This window comes from Anomaloglossus baeobatrachus, chromosome 4, assembly GCF_048569485.1.
Source record: "Anomaloglossus baeobatrachus isolate aAnoBae1 chromosome 4, aAnoBae1.hap1, whole genome shotgun sequence".
Lineage (NCBI taxonomy): Eukaryota > Metazoa > Chordata > Amphibia > Anura > Aromobatidae > Anomaloglossus > Anomaloglossus baeobatrachus.
In genome coordinates, this window is record NC_134356.1 from 234,166,006 (window position 1) to 234,185,182 (window position 19,177).

Genomic DNA, 19,177 nt, shown 5'->3' on the forward strand with positions numbered 1-19,177 from the left:
AGGGCTTTCTTCAAAATCCCCTCTAATTCATTTAAGAATAAAACAGTCGGATTACTGTTCAATTTCCGATAGCATGATCGGTCATTCAGTTGCCTGAATGCCTCATGCTCATATTTGGCAGTAGGCCAAACCACGATGTTGCCCCCTTTGTCGGCCTGTTTCACCACAATGTCCCTCATCCTAGATAGTTCATTAATTGCTTTCCGTTGGTTTGGATTCAAGTTGTCATATGATCGTGTCTCAGGAAGTTTCCGCAAATCCTGGACAACTAATCTAGTGAAGAGTTCTACCGTGGGACAGGACGACAAAGGAGGAAAGGCCGTGGATCGCTTTTTGACTGTTTGTGGAAATTTTGCCCCAGTTGGTTCAACTTGTTCAGCCAGTAAAGATTCCAAAAGGCTGACAATCTCTCTATCTTGTTCAGATAGACCAGCCAAATCTCCTCCATCCCTATTTCTTGCGAAATATTTTTTGTATAGGAGCTTACGGCTGAACAGTTGGACATCTTTAATAGCCATAAAGCTGTCAAACTTGGCCACTGGTGAGAATGAGAGTCCCAATTGTAACACTTCAAGTTGTTCTTGAGTAAGTAATCTATCTGAGAGGTTAATTACCTTGAGGTTATCCTTGGGAGCAAGATCCTTCAAGCCTCCCATTGGGTAGTTTGCCTTCTTCTTAGAAGAGTTGCGTGTCATTACTCCTCCCATGCCAGATCTCTCAGGAGGGTCATTAGATGGTACGTGATCTAAGTTGGGATGTGGGCTCCTTGAGCGATCATCAGAGGAAAGAGAACTGTTTCTCTGTTGAGATCTTGATCTAGGTCTTGAACCGAATCTCCTCGTCTGATGCCATCTGAACACATTATTAGTTTCATGATCCGTGATGTCCCGCTGGAACTTTTTGAGTTTGAATTGTTTTATGTCATTCTCCCATTCTGCACTTTCTTTATGTATGTCCTTCTCCAGGGCATCAATCGCCTCCTTGGACATCTTGGATCTGATTTCACTATTTACTTGTTCAATTTCGGTTTCAAGGGATTCTATTTTTTTCTTGTCTAGACCGATCAAAAGTTCAAGCATTGTACGAGAACAAAGGCTACAGGCTTCCTCCCATCTTTTCTTAAAGACATCATCCGAAATTTCAAATGAGGGAAAAACCTGAATTCTGAGTCCCCTGGGCGTGATCCCTCGAGATAAATATTGTTCTAGGGATGCTTTATTCCACCATGCCCTCATCCGCCTCCTCAGCAGATCTTTAATTTTTGTCTGTAACTCACGATTTGGCAATGAAAATTGCGCACTGCTCTGTCCGGTGCCGCCACCAAATATCTCACCAATCTGTGAGGCCCAGCAACCATCACGACTTTTATAGTCCATTTTGAGATCTAGATCCAAAAAAGAGAACACAGTATTAACCAAAAAAGAAGGACCAAAGATCCATATCTGTTTACACATTAAACAACGCAGATTCCACCATATAACTCATATATGAAACCAAAAAAGGGTGTTTCTGCACACAAAAATTTCATCCAATAACCATCATGTTTTTAGAAAAAATATCAAATTTTATTCCATCATAATTGAAGTACAACATTATATTACTTTATTAATTGCTGGTATACACAGAGTTAAAAAACCCTACCCCATAAAAACAACCAATGAAAACAACTGGTGCATTGTGGAACAAGACATAGTATCAAAAAATTCATGCATCATGCACACATATGAGTTCCTGGGTATAAATGGGCACGGGCACATCCAGTGATTGCCCACTACTGTGTTAAAGTGCCAAAAAAGGGGCTCAAAATATTTTAGATCTTAAACCTGCAATTTGCATTCCATATTGCGACCAAATCTATAACTATGTGGGTGAAATAAGGCTATTTCCTAGTTGACAGAGTTGATATATACATCATCTATAGGGGACATCATTCAAAACCAATATATATATATATGATGCAATCCCTCCTATTAAAGGGAAAAAGACCTTTTCAAATGTTGACAAAATTGTGTTATTGCATAGAATATCTCCCAACATTTAAACATATTGCATATTTTATCAATCAGATATTTGCCTTGGATTGTAAATGAGTTACCCCCATCAGAGTTGAAAATAATTCAGAGGGCCAAGGTTGATATCCCCGGGAGGTGAGTCACAACAACCAGCACCTCAATGTACACTGGTACATAAAGAGACAACCACGATGATAGTGCTTCCCATATCACATATATAATTGTGAGTTGCTAGATACAATTGTAAATAGGTGAAAACACCTCCGGAGATTTCCCACAAGATCTTAAGTTTAAAGGAAAAAACACCTCCATTAAGATTTGGTGCAATTCAAAGAGCCATATTCATATACCCAGGTGACGGACCACAACGCCCAGCACCTCGACGCGCGTTTCGCCTCTCGCTTCGTCAGGAGGTGCTGGGGTAGCCGTGGGGTCACTCTTATATAATAGAAGCCCACCTGATGTCTTAATGCGGCGCACGCCGCACAGCGGAGATCGCATCGCCCACTTCCGCCGGCGTCCCGGAAGGTGCTCTGCGCGTGTGCAGAGAGCAACCTACAATTGGGCGCCGGCAAAGGGGGCGAGGCAGTCTCCGATGCGCAGAGCGCGCTCTGACGTCAGTGTGGCCGAGTGGCCATATTAGATAGGGGCACAAGTACTGGCAACAGTCAAACCAAATCCACATGTATGTAGTAACTCTCAGGGCGGCGGTTTTGATTACCAATTGTATATAACATACAATTGTTGTATAGGGACGGAATGAAGTTAGAACAGCATGTGAAGGTTTCCGTGGATTATGAAAATTATACTTTGAGGATGTATACATCTAGAAGCGGAAATCATTACCTCATTACATTTATATTGTGAATGTTTTTACATATGTCAATGCGGTGGGTGAATACCTACTAATATATGGGTTCTGGTATTTGTGCATCAAACCCCCCTTTTACTTATCACTGGAAACATTCTTTATGTTGTTTGGGGGTCTGCCCACTAGAGGTCAGATGTTTATAAACATGCCTGATTAAGCTTTTCCAAATAACTCATATTGAATTTGTAATGATTTTTAAGCTTCTCCTTCTAACATGCGTTTAGATTGTATGTTATATACAATTGGTAATCAAAACCGCCGCCCTGAGAGTTACTACATACATGTGGATTTGGTTTGACTGTTGCCAGTACTTGTGCCCCTATCTAATATGGCCACTCGGCCACACTGACGTCAGAGCGCGCTCTGCGCATCGGAGACTGCCTCGCCCCCTTTGCCGGCGCCCAATTGTAGGTTGCTCTCTGCACACGCGCAGAGCACCTTCCGGGACGCCGGCGGAAGTGGGCGATGCGATCTCCGCTGTGCGGCGTGCGCCGCATTAAGACATCAGGTGGGCTTCTATTATATAAGAGTGACCCCACGGCTACCCCAGCACCTCCTGACGAAGCGAGAGGCGAAACGCGCGTCGAGGTGCTGGGCGTTGTGGTCCGTCACCTGGGTATATGAATATGGCTCTTTGAATTGCACCAAATCTTAATGGAGGTGTTTTTTCCTTTAAACTTAAGATCTTGTGGGAAATCTCCGGAGGTGTTTTCACCTATTTACAATTGTATCTAGCAACTCACAATTATATATGTGATATGGGAAGCACTATCATCGTGGTTGTCTCTTTATGTACCAGTGTACATTGAGGTGCTGGTTGTTGTGACTCACCTCCCGGGGATATCAACCTTGGCCCTCTGAATTATTTTCAACTCTGATGGGGGTAACTCATTTACAATCCAAGGCAAATATCTGATTGATAAAATATGCAATATGTTTAAATGTTGGGAGATATTCTATGCAATAACACAATTTTGTCAACATTTGAAAAGGTCTTTTTCCCTTTAATAGGAGGGATTGCATCATATATATATATATTGGTTTTGAATGATGTCCCCTATAGATGATGTATATATCAACTCTGTCAACTAGGAAATAGCCTTATTTCACCCACATAGTTATAGATTTGGTCGCAATATGGAATGCAAATTGCAGGTTTAAGATCTAAAATATTTTGAGCCCCTTTTTTGGCACTTTAACACAGTAGTGGGCAATCACTGGATGTGCCCGTGCCCATTTATACCCAGGAACTCATATGTGTGCATGATGCATGAATTTTTTGATACTATGTCTTGTTCCACAATGCACCAGTTGTTTTCATTGGTTGTTTTTATGGGGTAGGGTTTTTTAACTCTGTGTATACCAGCAATTAATAAAGTAATATAATGTTGTACTTCAATTATGATGGAATAAAATTTGATATTTTTTCTAAAAACATGATGGTTATTGGATGAAATTTTTGTGTGCAGAAACACCCTTTTTTGGTTTCATATATGAGTTATATGGTGGAATCTGCGTTGTTTAATGTGTAAACAGATATGGATCTTTGGTCCTTCTTTTTTGGTTAATACTAGCTCCTGTTTCCTCCCTAGTGTCCCTAGTAGGAGTCTCCTGAGCAGCCATGCCTAACTCTAAGTCGTCCCCAAACAGGCCCCCTTTATAATGCATTTTGCGTGCTCGTCCTGCAACGAAAAATTCTCCCAAGGCCAGGCTACCTCCCTCTGCGCAGCTTGCGCTCCCGATCCGCAGCCCACGCAGATTGTCCCAGACGCCGCCAGCCCCCCCCCCCCCCCCCCGTCCACGCCACTACTGCAGCAGTACAGGACGCCCCGGGTCCCAATGCGCTCCCTCCCCCGGAGTGGATGACTTCTCTCTCCCAGTCGGTGGATTCTCTGTCAAGAGCGTCCCTGACCATCGCGCAAGCTTTGCAGTCGCTCCCTACGCTCAGCCATGCCACACAGGTCCAGCTGCCGCAGGACGACAGTCATGCTGACCCCGACCTGGCTACTGGAGCGCGGAAGCGAACCCGCACGGTCTAGTCTTCCAATTTCTCCCAGAGGTCCCTCTCCCCTCCAAGGCCCGAGTGCCACTCGTCTCCGAGACGGTCTGATGATTCAGGGGAAGAGTCGGATGCAGCCTCCCTGCTGGACTCTGATCAGGCAGCCGATGTCAGGCGTATGGTGGACAGCCTGGTCGACGCGGTGAATACTACGACGCTGAAGCTACAGCCGGACTCTGCAACCGACCAGAGCTCACAGGTATCTTTCAAACGACTTAAACGTGTTCACAGGTATTTCTGCGATCATCCGGAGTTCGCCGAGATCTTGCGCAAGCACAGACAGCAACCGGACAGGACGTTCAACAACGGTAAGTCGATTGATCTACACTATCCCTTCCCCGAGGATCTCAGGAAGGAATGGGCGGGCTCACCGGTGGTCGACCCTCTGGTCTCCCGCTTGGCCTCGCACACAGTTCTATCTCTGCCGCAGGGAACATCGCTACGTGATGCCACGGACCGGAACATCGAGAGATTCGCCCGTTCGGCTTTTGAGGCGGCAGGCACGGCCCTGTCACCGGCCTTCGCCGCCGTCTGGGTAGCTAAGGCCATGGTGACCTGGGCCGACATCCTCCGCAGAGGCCTTCGCTCGCAGTCTGGCGATCCCGAGCTCGTCAACATGGCGGCACAGATTGCCCTGGCGGGTGAGTACATCATTAACGCATCTCTGTCTACAGCCAATTGCGCAGCACAAGCGGCCAGCAACACTGTGGCTATCCGCCGAGCGGTCTGGCTCAGAGCCTGGAATGCAGACGCGGCTTCAAAGAAATCCCTTACCGCCCTCCCGTTTGCAGGAGGCCGACTGTTTGGGGACAGGCTCGACCAGATTATCGCCGAGGCTACGGGAGGAAAGAGCACCTCCCTTCCCCAACTGAGACCAAGGCGTATCCCGCGCCGCCAGCCGACCTCAGGTTTTCGCCCTTTTCGCAGCTTCAGTTCCCCGACACAGCCTAGGAGGAACAGATCCCCGCAGAGAAGCAGGAGGAACCCGTTTTTCAAAGCAAATCCCTCCTGGCGTTCCAGACCACGCCAGCCTGCCAAACCAGCATCTAGATCTCAGCGATACTCCTCCAAATGACTCCTGGTCTTCGCGTATCAGCGCAGACCAGGTGGGGGGGCGCCTTTCTCTCTTCCAACACGTCTGGCTCCCCTTGATCACAGACGCTTGGGTCAGAGAAATCCTAGTCTCGGGTTACAAGATAGAATTTACGTCAATTCCTCAAAGTCGCTTTTTCCTTTCCCATCCTCCTGAGTCAGACGCGCAAGCTCGCCCTTTCTTGCACGCCATCGAATCTCTGCACCGCTCAGGGGTCGTGATTCCGGTCGCAGATTCGGAACGGTTCAGGGGAGTCTACTCCAACCTCTTCGTTGTCCCCAAGAAGGATGGCACTGTGCGCCCTGTTCTCGACCTAAAGATCCTCAACAGGTACGTCAAAACCCGAAGATTTCGCATGGAGTCCCTCCGGTCGGTGATTGCCTCCATGGAGGTCGGCGAATTCCTCGCCTCTCTGGACATACAGGACGCATATCTGCATATCCCGATTGCACACCAGCACCAAAAATTCCTGCGCTTTACAGTGGCACACGATCATTATCAGTTCACTGCCCTACCGTTTGGTCTTGCGTCTGCGCCTCGAGTGTTCACGAAAGTCATGGCTGCTGCCATGTCGATCCTGCACTCCAGAGGTGTTTTGGTAATTCCATACCTGGACGACTTACTGATCAAGGGGTCCTCTTTCAACGACTGTCGTCTAAGTGTCCAGGTCACTATCGACACTCTATCCCGTCTCGGTTGGCTCATCAATCGGAAGAAGTCCTCGTTGACCCCGGCGCGCCGGATTACCTTCCTAGGCATGGAGTTCGATACTATCCAAGGACTTGTATTCCTTCCACAGGAAAAGATTGTCTCCCTCCGGAAGGACGTCCAGACCCTCCACCTCTCCAGAGCAGTGTCCATACGCTTCGGTATGAGGGCCCTCGGTCGAATGGTGGCGGCAATAGAGGCGGTTCCGTTTGCCCGCTTCCACCTTCGCCCCCTTCAGCTTTCTCTGCTGCACAATTGGGACAAGTCTCTATTCCCCTTGGATCGCAAGATACTTTTGTCCCCGAAAGTCCGCCACTCGCTGCGCTGGTGGACCAACAGCCAGAATCTCGTCAAAGGAACGTCGTTCGTACCGGTGCACTGGAAGACAGTCACCACCGATGCCAGTTTTCTCGGCTGGGGAGTGGTCTTCCATCAACACACGGCTCACGGTCAGTGGTCCTACCAGGAAAGCCGGCTCCCGATCAATGTGTTGGAGATCAGAGCGGTCCTACGAGCCCTGCAAGCCTTTCAGCACCTTCTCCAGGGGTCTCCAATCAGGATACAATCGGACAACGCCACGGCGGTGGCATACATCAATCATCAGGGCGGCACGAGGAGCGTCATGGCGATGAGAGAGGTGAAGAGGATCATACAGTGGACAGAGTCTCACCACGCCAGGATCTCCGCGGTACATATCCCCGGCGTGGAAAACTGGGCGGCCGACTACCTCAGCAGACAGGGTCTGGCGTCGGGCGAATGGTCTCTCAACAGAGAGGTTATCGAGCAGATCTGCCACAGGTGGGGGACTCCGGATGTGGACCTAATGGCCTCGCGGTTCAACAATCAAGTCCCACAGTTCATATCCCGCTCCCACGACAAGCTGGCGCTAGGAGTCGATGCCCTCATTCTTCCGTGGAATCAGTTCAGACTACCGTTCATCTTCCCGCCGCTGCCACTGATCCCAAGAGTCCTCAAGAAAATCAAGGCAGAGGGCATTCCGGTGATTCTCATCGCCCCAGAATGGCCCAGGCGAGCATGGTTCGCAGAACTCGCACAGCTCGTCGCAGACACCCCATGGCGGCTTCCGGATCGGCCGGACCTGCTGTCTCAAGGTCCGCTCTTCCATCAAAATTCAGGGGTTCTCAATTTGACGGCATGGCTCTTGAATCCTGGCTGTTAGCCCAGTCAGGATTTGCTCCAGGAGTGATTCAGACTATGATTAGGGCTCGAAAGCCTTCATCTTCAAAGATCTACTACCGCACCTGGAGGGCCTTTTTTTCAGTGGTGCGAGGTCAACGGAAATCTCTCCCCGCTAGTTCTGTCAATACCGACGCTTCTAGCGTTCCTTCAGGCAGGGTTGCAAGCGGGTCTCTCGCTGGCAACCATCAAGGGGCAGGTGTCTGCTTTGTCTGTTCTTTTGCAAAGAAATCTAGCATCACGTCCGCAGGTCAAGACGTTCATCCAAGGTGTCGCTCATCTGAATCCGCCCTATCGGGCTCCGCTAGAACCATGGGATCTTAATCTGGTTTTAGGATCCCTCCAACTGGCTCCATTTGAACCGCTCAAAGAATCTTCATTCTCACACTTATCCTGGAAAGTTATTTTTTTTGGTGGCGGTCACTTCAATCAGGAGAACGTCTGAACTGGCAGCTCTTTCGTGCCGTTCACATTTTCTTGTTTTTCACCAGGACAAAGGTTGTCCTGCGTCCGTTTCCGGAGTTCCTGCCGAAGGTGGTATCTCCTTTTCACCTGAATGAGGATATCGTGCTTCCATCTTTTTGTCCGGCACCCACTCGCTCCTTGGAAAGGTCACTACACACTCTGGACTTAGTACGAGCGCTCAGGACTTACGTCTCGAGAACTGCGCCTTTCCGCAAATCGGACAACCTGTTCGTCCTGCCTTCTGGTTCCAAGGCTACCATTGCCAGATGGATCAGGTCAGCCATTTCGGAGTCCTACCGAATCAGGGACAAGTCCTCTCCGAGGGGAGTAAGAGCCCATTCCACCTGTGCAGTTGGGGCGTCTTGGGCAATCAGGCACCAGGCTTCAGCCGAGCAAGTCTGCAAAGCCGCAACGTGGTCCAGTCTTCATACCTTCACCAGGTTTTACAAGGTCCACACCCAGGCATTAGCAGATGCCTGCCTTGGGAGAAAGGTGTTGCAGACGGCCGTCGCACACCTCTAAAAAGGTAGTAAACATTTGTACAGAGCGTTCCTACAGAATTTGTGCGTTTTGTTTTCGATCTGTAGGACGGCATATGTACCCACCCAGGGACTGCTTTTGGACGTCCCATGGTCCTGTGTCCCCCAATGAAAGCGATAGAAGGATTTTTGTGTACTCACCGTAAAATCTCTTTCTCTGAGTCTTCATTGGGGGACACAGCACCCACCCTGTTTGGATTGTGAGGTCTTCATTTACCGGATTTTTCCCGATGTTGTTTGCGGGTCACCTTTGTTTCCATCCGGCTATTATATATATATATATATATATATATATATATATATATGTGTATGTATGTATATGTATATGTATGTGGGTATATATGTATGTGTGTGTGTATATATATATATGTATATACGTGTTTTTCACCACACATTTTTCTCGTGTATTACATCGTTTAGTTATGGTTGTTCAGGTCTCTCCTACTACTGCTTTTGCACTAAACTGGCATAGTTCCGCCTCCGGCTCGGGGTGTACACTGCCAGGGAGGAGCTAACACTTTTTATGTTCACTTAGTGTCAGCCTCCTAGTCACAGCAGCATACACCCATGGTCCTGTGTCCCCCAATGAAGACTCAGAGAAAGAAATTTTACGGTGAGTACACAAAAATCCTTCTTTTTATGGGTATGCTGGCTTTCTTTTGATGAAGCATTCTGCTGTATTCTTTAACATTTTTAGCTACTTGTACACTTCCTTATGGAACTTCAACTAAGGCTTATTTTTAGAGTAGGGCTTATATTTTAAGCATACTCAAAAAAGCCCCAAAAATCCTACTAAGGCTTATGCTCAGGGTAGGTCTTATTTTCAGGGAAACTGGATACTTTGCCCTTTGCTTTCTTTTCTTCCTTAGGTGGTTTACCCTTAATGAGGATATCACTATTCCATTAGTCTGCCCATCTCCTTCTCATCCTCTGCATCTTGTCAGAGCTATCCAGCTCTATCTTTCCAGGACAGCATCTTTCAGACACTCGGATTCCCTATTTGTGATTCCCGATGGCCATTGCAGGAGGATACCTGCCTTCAAGGCCACTCTTGCTCTTTGGATCCGATCTGCCATCTTGGAATCATATTGATTAAAGGACAAACCGATTGTGCTCAAGGTCATGGCTTATTGTAGCTATGCAGTAGGGGCCTTCTGGGCTGTCTGACATTGGGCTTCGGTATCACAGCTCTGCAAGACTGCTACCTGGTCTTCTGTGCATACTTTTACAAAGTTTTACAAAGTGCACACTTTTGCCTCTGCAGATGGCATCCTAGGCAAAGTTCTAGAAACAGCAGTGGCCCAGTCTTAGGCCAGAGTTTGCCTTTGTTCTATTTCTTTCCACCCTCGGGACTGCTTTAAGACGTCCCATGGTTTTCTGTGTCCCCCAGTGAAGCGATGCAGAAAAGAAGATTTTAGGTATTTACCATAAAATCTCTTTCTTGGAGCCTTCATTGGAGGACACAGCACCCACACTTGTTGGTTTCTGTGTTTGTTCACTTGATTGGTATTACCTAATGTTACTTCTCCTACTGCTTTCTCACTAACTGATTACCTTGGCTCCAGTTGGTGGATATAACCTGTTAAGGATTTACTTTTTCGCATAGTGTCAGCCTCCTAGTGGCAGCAGCATACACTCATCGTTTCCTGTGTCCCCAATGAAAGCTTCAAAAAACAGATTTTACGGTGAGAACCCAAAATCTTTTCTTAAAGTGAATCTGTCACAAGATTTCACAATACCAATGGGTTTTGCTGATATATAGATCTCATAGATGTAATGAGGAGGGTGTACATTATGTTCAAATCCGTGTTGAAGTGGTCATATGATTCTTCTTGAAAGTTTGCGCACATTTCTGCCCACCTAACTTGATTGGCAGCTCCTCAGTATCCCTCTTGCTGCTGTGGTCCCATACTGCTGAGTACTATACTGCGCTTTCAGGTTGGGTGGACAGAGACTGAATACTCTTTTCATGTCAGGATTGTAGAGCTATTTGGTCATGTTTTTTCAAAGTAAGTACACCAGTTTAATCAAGTGCAAGAGTTCTGTTTTGTAAACTATGCAATTTATATTATGAAGCATTGTGACAAGAATAAGGATTATATAGAAAAGTATTTTATATAGGTGTAGACTCTATGTACCTGGTATGTCACCCTTTTCCTTTAACCTTGCTCAAATGACCTTTTCTGCATTAAACAAGTCTAAAATACAGCCTGTCAAGGAGTTTCTGAACCTGTCCGCATTAAGTTTGTAATATTTTATCTATTAAACACATTTTTGATAATCTGCCATTGCAATGATTTCTTGTCAGATTTGCTATTGGCTGTAATAACGTACTATCAGATCACAGAGTAATAGAGTTCTGTTTTATTACTCTAAAAAAAGACATTTCCCTATGGTGATCGAATTGTTAGAGCAGTGAAGTGAAAACAACTTAAACACTGCATTTTGTCTATTTATATTATATTTATAACAAATGATCATATTGTTAAACCCCATTTGGTTAGTAAACTCCATAAAACTTTGTTTCATAACGCATTATATCGTGTTCCTCTGGCAATGACCTAAAAAGTCTCTTTCTGGTTTCTCACTATACGAAGACAGTCTACCAGATGGTTTCATGTCTGATAGTTCTTAAGAAGAAACGCGACTGTCAGTGGGAGGCTCTGACCCTTTTCAATGCTGTGAACTGTGGTAGGACTCGGGAGGAACTGTTCAGAGCAGATAGCTTTCTAACCAGCTGTTGGAATTGAAAGCCTGTGAACCACATATGTAGATCTAGAGCTGAAGTCCTCCAGAGACTTTATAATCAATTGTCAATAATGGAACTCGAATTGTACAATAAATATGCTGACAAGTATTTTCTTTTTTTTATTTTCAACAGATTTTATTTTTTTGTGCTAATTATTTATCAAATGAGAAAAAATCATCCTAACGCTACTATTTTTAATTTTCTACACAAACTGTGGGTTATATGGGAGCCATGAAAAACAAATCTGCATATTCTGCTTCTTCTTACTGCACTTGTTCACAGCAACCTGTCCTATTAACATAGTATGACAGGTTTCTGTCCTTGTTACAAGATGGCAGCCATTTTTTTTTTTTTTTATGCAGCGTACCTGTCAAAAGTTTGGTCACACCACTTCATGCAACGACTTAACTTGATCTTATTGGAATGTGCACATTGCTGCCTTCAGTTTGAATATTCAAAACCACAGAGGTGGAAACAAGAAGTAAAGAAACGCGTGGAAAGCGAGCCACAATATGTTAATATGTTGTAAAGGAAATCTGTCGGCAAGATGATTTCACCCCTTCAAGTATTTACCCTATTTTTCGGATTATAAGACGTACTTTTTGTCCCAAAAATTTGGGTAGAAAAGGAAAGGGGTGTCTTATAATGCGAATTTAAGGGAGGGAGGTGGAGAATGGGCGCTGTGCTGGCTGCGGTGGGGGCTGTGTGGAGCAGAGCGGTGCAATGCATCTCCCAGATGCTCTGTTCGCGGTGCGGGCTTCAAATAATGGCACCCAAAGGTGGTACCTGCGCAGATGTAGCTCTTGGCTCAAGATCTCATCTGCGCACGTGCTGCCTCCAACCCATTGATCTTCCAGCAGCGGACTTAAGAAAAATGGCGCCTGGAGGTGGGGCGCCCCCGCTCAACCGTTGCTATCACATCCATCTGACATATAGCCATTGTGCAGGGAGCTGTGTTTATCTCTGGTCACCATGCTGGTAGCTGGCTGCTTTAAAGCTTGACTACTGAGTATTTCATGGCGACTAGCCCACGAAATGGGGCATTTTCATCAACCTTCTGATGAACCAAAAAGAAGGGGAAACACGTTGAGTTGTCCATGTCCATGACAAGCTCCAGACCTATAATTCATATGACTATCTGATTGGAAAGTGATGAGTACCCTCTAATCTTACCTATCCTGTATCTGCCGATTTGAAAAATCTATATAAGCACTGTGCACTTTCTTGTGTCACTGTGACACTGTATTAGGCACTGCACTTTTTTTGGCAGGGGTATCCAGGGATAGGCAGGACAAGTCTACGGTGAGTGGGGGTGCCATTACGCTATCTAGGGTGCCGACCTTCACTGACAGGTAGTGCACGGGAGGGAGTGACCGGCACAGGGTCAGTATCATCTTCTCCCTTTTCTATGCACTTATAGTAAGAGATTCACTAAATTGTTCACCTGGTTGGGATTTTAGAATACATGAATAAAAATTGGTTTTAAGGGTAATTTTGCTTTTTGACACCTTTACTTACTGCCCCTCTTTCATTGAGAATAAGTTTTGAAAATGAGATAAATCAGACAATTTAATAAAACCTGCTACCATATAAATACAGATAGAACTATCCTAAAAATGTAATTAAAGGGTTATTCCCATCTCTAAAATCCTATCCCAATATGTGGTAAGCGTAATAATATCAGCAGATATCTCCAATTAGAAATGTAGTATAGTTCTCCTGATTGTCTTTTTCTTACCTCAATTGCAGGGCATTGCAGCTTTGGTATCCATGGCACTCACAATGCGTTAGTTTAGTTGCTCATGACCGTAACCATGGATACCCAAGCTGCAATGCCCTGCATATGAAGTAAGAAACATAGCTAATCAGGAGAACTATACTACATTTCTAATTGGAGGTATTTGCTAATATTTTTATTATTACACTTGTTACATATTGGGATAGGATCTTGGAGATGCGAATACACCTTTAAGTGAGAAACTGATACTCATGCCATGTTAGGTTCTTGACTGCCTTTTATGAGTATTGGGAATTATGGGCTTAGGCTACTTTCACACTTGCATTGAACGGCATCCGTCACAATGCGTTCTGTAACGCATGTGACGGATGCCTTGCAAAAAGTGTGATAATAAAGGCCACGGATTCCAGTGAAATAACGCGTTGCTTTAAGTTTTCTTTAGCCGAGAGAGAGAGCCCTCATCTTCACCGCACACATCCTGACACTACAGCCCTCATCATCATCGTACACATTCCGACACTACAGCCCTCATCATCACCGTACACATTCCGACACTACAGCCCTCATCTTCACCGCACACAACCCGACACTACTGCACACACCCCGGCACTCCCGTCTACATCACCGCACACACGCACGCACTACCACACTCATAATCACCGCGCACACACTGGCACTACCTCACCCATCATCACCGCACACGCAGGCACTACCGCACTCATAATCACCGCACACAGACAGGCATTACCTCAGTGACGTCCCCGCTGACAGCGCGATTCACTTCAGTTGCTGCGTGGAGCTCACAGGAGCAGCGGTGTTCTAGTGCCGCTCCTGTCAGCTTCATGTAGGTGACTTGGATGCGTCGCGGGACCTCGTGTGGATTACGCCGGACCTGGAGGGGTATTTTAATAAAGTGGTGAAAGAGGGGGTGTTTTTTTGTCTTTTATTCCAAATAAAGTATTTTTTCGGGTGTATGTGTTTATTTACTTTCACTTACAGGTTAATCATGGAATGTGTCTCATAGACGCCTGCCATGATTAACCTAGGACTTAGTGGCAGCTATGGGCTGCTGTCATTAACTCCTTATTACTTCAATTGCCACCGCACCAGGGCATTTCAGGATGAGCCTGGTAGAGTCCCGGGACTGTCGCATCTAATGGATGCGGCAATTCCGGGCGGCTGCTGGCTGCTATTTTTAAGCTGGGGGGCTACCCATAACGTGGGGCTCCCCATCCTGAGAATACCAGCCTTCAGCCGTGTGGCTTTACCTTGGCTGGTATCAAAATTGGGGGGGACCGCACGCCGATATTTTTTTTTTTTTTTTTAAATTTATTGTACTGCACGATATAGACCCGCCCACCAGCGGCTGTGATTGGTTGCAGTGAGACAGCTGTCACTCAGCGTGGGGGCGGGTCTGACTGCAACCAATCATAGGCGCCGGTGGGCGAGGGAAGCGGTGAATACTAGATGGAATAATGAGCGGCCGGCTTTTTCAAAAGAGGAAAAGCCGCCGGAGCTTTGTGACAACTGTGCAGCGTCGTGCCCGTGATCGGTGAGTATGAGAGAGGGGGGAGAGAGACCAGGAGTGATTTTAAACGATTTCAATTGTTCTGCTAGACATGCTGAGCATGCGCAGTAGAACGTGACGAAATCCGTCAGCGTATTCCGCCGCTTAGCGCATAGCGGCGGAAACCGCCACCATAGACTATCATTAGACACCGTGGCGGATTCCAACGGAATCCGTCAAGGTGCGCTATTTTAACAACACAAAAACCGCTACGTGCAGCATTCCTTCCGCCCGATGCAGCGTCAAAATAACGACGCTGCATCGTGCAGCGGATGCAACGCAAGACCATCCGTTACTATCTGTAGCTAATAGAAGTCTATGAGGAATATAATGGTTTCCTGCAACGGTTACCGTAATTCCTCAAGGCTGCGGATAGCAACGGAAGCCGTCCAATTCAAGTGTGAAAGTAGCCTCACAATAAGGGTCGGAGCTGTTCTCTGTGCTTGTTTGGCATTACGGGCGTGCAATGACCACAGACCACATCAAAGTTGAATGAGCAGGAAATATAAAGCCTGTAAAAACCAACAAGTGCAAAACTTCAGTAAAACCCAATTGGAAAATGATTGTTGGCCCCAAATACATGTGTTTAACATAAAATAAAAACTACCTCCAAAGGGGGTAACACATTTTAAGTAATGTTTAGTAATTTCTTTGCTATCCTTTGTCTTTTTTTAGGGAAGCATGTCATCGAGATATTATCAATTTACAAGTGGAGATGATAAAACAGTTTCACATACAATCGGTATGTATGAGGGCTATGTGCTTCTGGGAATATTAAGGTGGAAGAAACAAGAGCAGTTTAACCAAACGACTGTGAATTATCATATGGATTGATGAATCTATGAAGCATAGAAATTAGAGTTTTGTGCATGGCGATTACCAGAAATCTTTTCATATTAAATGTGCCAGTGGAAGTAACATTGTGCAGACTCGCTGCCTCAGCATTTGTGCAGGAAAAGAATGGTTGTAATAAAGAAAGAACTATGGGAAACAGCGGTTATTAAGAACGTATGTTACACTGCTATATAGGCTTCCCGTAGACTGTTCACTTAATATTATTTTAATGCTTTGGAACATTAGAGAGAAGGTTCAATTCACAGCTAGTAATGTGTCAGAGCGGGAGCAGGGAAACCATGGTGCAATGCAGAATGCGTGAAATCAGACGGATGTGTATTGGACCCTACTCCTTCTTGAGAAACCTAGTTATTAGAAGTTAGACGTTGCTGGAAACTTACTTCTTGCAGATATTATGGTGTAGTACGTTTTTTGTAAGTCTTTATCATGGTGTTTGAAGGTTTTCAATAGTTATCTTTTATTTCTGTTAAGAGAAAGTTTTTCTTTTTTCTCTCCATGTTAAACTTTTGCTTATTTTTGTTTCTATTTAGTTATAAATAATGCATTTGTTTTCCATTGCCATGTATTTTATTCACCTGTATTTTCCTTATATTCATAACTCACTTTCTTTTGTTCTCCTTTCTTTTCTTAGAATGAAATTCAAATGTTACTTGAAAGATACTCCGTCAATGAAAACTTAGTCGCCGAGATAGAAAAGCTGCGTGAAGAGAATAAAAGGTTAAAAGCTCACTATTAAGAGGGCTGACTTTGATTCAAGATTGCTTTTAAGTGATTTTTCATTAACACTCGTCATATTATTGACATATTGCATTTTTGTGGGCAATATAGTCAGTTACTATACAAGACTTGTCTCTACCTTTTTTAAGCACATGTGGATTTTTTTTTTTTTTTTCCAAGAAAAAATTCAAAGAAGTCAGTGACTGCTACGTGGAGCAGATTATTAGTTTACACTAAACTCTTCCATACTTCCTTTCCTTGCATTGGTTGAATATTTTGGACTTCCGCATGATGAAATACATTATAAATTTAAATTTTCAGCAAGTCCTTTTTGGGTGTCTCATTGCTGTATGGTTATCTGTACCTCTTCCTGAAAACTCAGACAAGAAAGTATTACATTGCGTACCTTTCCGAAATAATTTTTTTGGCACTTACTGTTACTTATTCCCTATGTGAAAATGAAAGTACCATATAAAGATATGTCTAGTTACATAGGACTAAAGTGGGATAGCAAAGTTGGATTGAAATGTGATTAAAGAGTTATTCCCTTTATCATGACGTAATCACCCATTCATAGGGTAGACTATCAATTGCTGACCTTTGGGACCCTGAGTCTCAAGAACAGGGATCTAGCACATAGGTATTGGGCTCCCTAGATCCCCATCTTGAATGAAGTGTAGGTGCCTATGATCAACTTCCACTCTATTAATTGGCTTTGAGACTGCCGGAGAAAGCAGAGTACAGCGCTCATTTATTTATACTATAGATAGAGGATCTTGGAACTTCTTGACAATAACTCTTTCACGTGACCTTAGGTTACATTTTCTTCAATTTATATTGTATTATCTTGTAGTTAGGGTTGGTGTATTAAGCAAATTAAATTTCCATTTCAGTTACCGACGATATTGGTTTTGGTCAAAATCGAAGATTCTATTTTAACCTCTGTTCCTCTGGGCGAGGCTAAGATATGCACCACCATCGCTACAGTTGGTGCAAATTGATTTCACAGGCCCCAGTCCATTGGCAACATCCGTAATCTGTAGTTTCTAGACAGAAGTTCTGAGAACCACCTCCTAGCGTCCGGTATCCAGGGCTCTTCTTTTATTACTCTGCCTTGTGCAAGGTCAAAGTTGTGGTGTGATACATGTGTGATGTCACGGAGGTTGTAGTTATTTCTTAGGGCTCTCATCCAGCAACCGTGAATTACTGACCTGGTCCTGTGAATCTCTAACTCTACCCAGAAATAAAGAGATCTGAGACTAGGTTCTTGCGGTGCTGTGTACGTGGCGTTTGTCAGTGTTGGGGAGAAACATCAGGTTATTTATCTGGAAGTACTTTTAGTTTTCATGCAGTGACCACTGCCTTTGTTCACTGTGTAATTTATTCTGGGAGCCGTGGTGCATGCATTTCCAGCTTTTGGTCATGTATAGTGTTTTTGAAGTGCTGATGTGTATAACCTGTGTCACCCACTCTACTCCCTCCTGGTGTCTCTGACATAGTTGTATATGAGTGCAGTTATATTTCTCTCCCATATCTGTGATGAACTTGACCTCTCATCATCATGGGCTTTGAGCTCCCATCTTAAAGAACATGATTGAGGCAAGTTTGTTAAAGGGATCTTATCACCAGATTTTTCCCTTATAAGCTGCAGGCGGCACAAGTGAACCCTTATATGCAGCATTATAGAATACTGTATGTAAGTGATCAGGCCGCTCTGTAGAACGTGAAAAAGACCTTTATTATACTCACCTAGGCTGCAGTCGGATCCAATGGGCGTCGCTTCTCTCAGTCCGGTGCCTCCTCTGTCTTGTGCAGTCACAGTCCCCTTTTCCAGCCTAGTGTGGATGACACGTCCTATGTCATCCACACAGAGGCCTCCATTGCACTTCTGCTCACATTGATCTGCTATGCTGAGGGTAGAGCAAAGTACTGTAATGTGCAGGTGCAAGGAAAGGTCAAAGACCACCTGAGCATGCATACTACAATACTTTGATGTACCCTGAGCATGGCAGATCAATGTGCGCAGGAGTGCAATGGCAGCCTCTGTGTGGATGACGTACGATGCGTGATCCACACTGGGCTGGGAAGGGGGACTGCAACTACAGAAGATGGAAGAGGAGCCAGACCCATGAGCAGCAATGCCCACTGGACCTGACCGCCCTTTAGATGAGTAGAATAAAGATGTTTTTTACGTTGTACAGAGCGGCCTGGGCTCTTATATACCGCTTGCTAGAATACTGTAAATAAGCCTCACTGGTTGTGGCTGCAGCTTACAGGGGCCAAATCCGGTGACAGGTTCCCTTTAAATTGTAGACTATGAAGTGAAGTAGAGGGTTACTGTGAGATCCCAACTTGCATCATTGTATACCACAGAGCCCGACAATCATCATGTGCAGTGTATAACACATCCATGATATCTCACTACAACAATCATGCATATTATACGGCTTACAGCCTACAACAATCATATATGTTATATAGTGCACAACCTACACCAATCATTTATTGCCTGTATACAACCAAACATCCAGTGTCTGGATTGTGGTTACAGCACCTCATTTTTACACAACTAAAATACATGTAAAGCAATTCCCAAAGCTTAAGATA

General features: G+C 45.1%; 1 protein-coding gene across 1 annotated transcript in view; it reads left to right on the forward strand.

The window, feature by feature from the left end:
* The window catches only part of NEDD1 (NEDD1 gamma-tubulin ring complex targeting factor), a 109,886-nt gene extending 91,348 nt beyond the window's left edge, over nucleotides 1–18,538 (forward strand). The window contains exons 14-15 of the mRNA XM_075344745.1: nucleotides 15,674–15,740; nucleotides 16,485–18,538. Of these exons, the coding sequence (XP_075200860.1) occupies nucleotides 15,674–15,740; nucleotides 16,485–16,589 (172 nt within the window). The 3' untranslated portion in view covers nucleotides 16,590–18,538. The remainder of the gene's footprint in view (nucleotides 1–15,673; nucleotides 15,741–16,484) is intronic.
* Nucleotides 18,539–19,177: the final 639 nt, after the last annotated feature.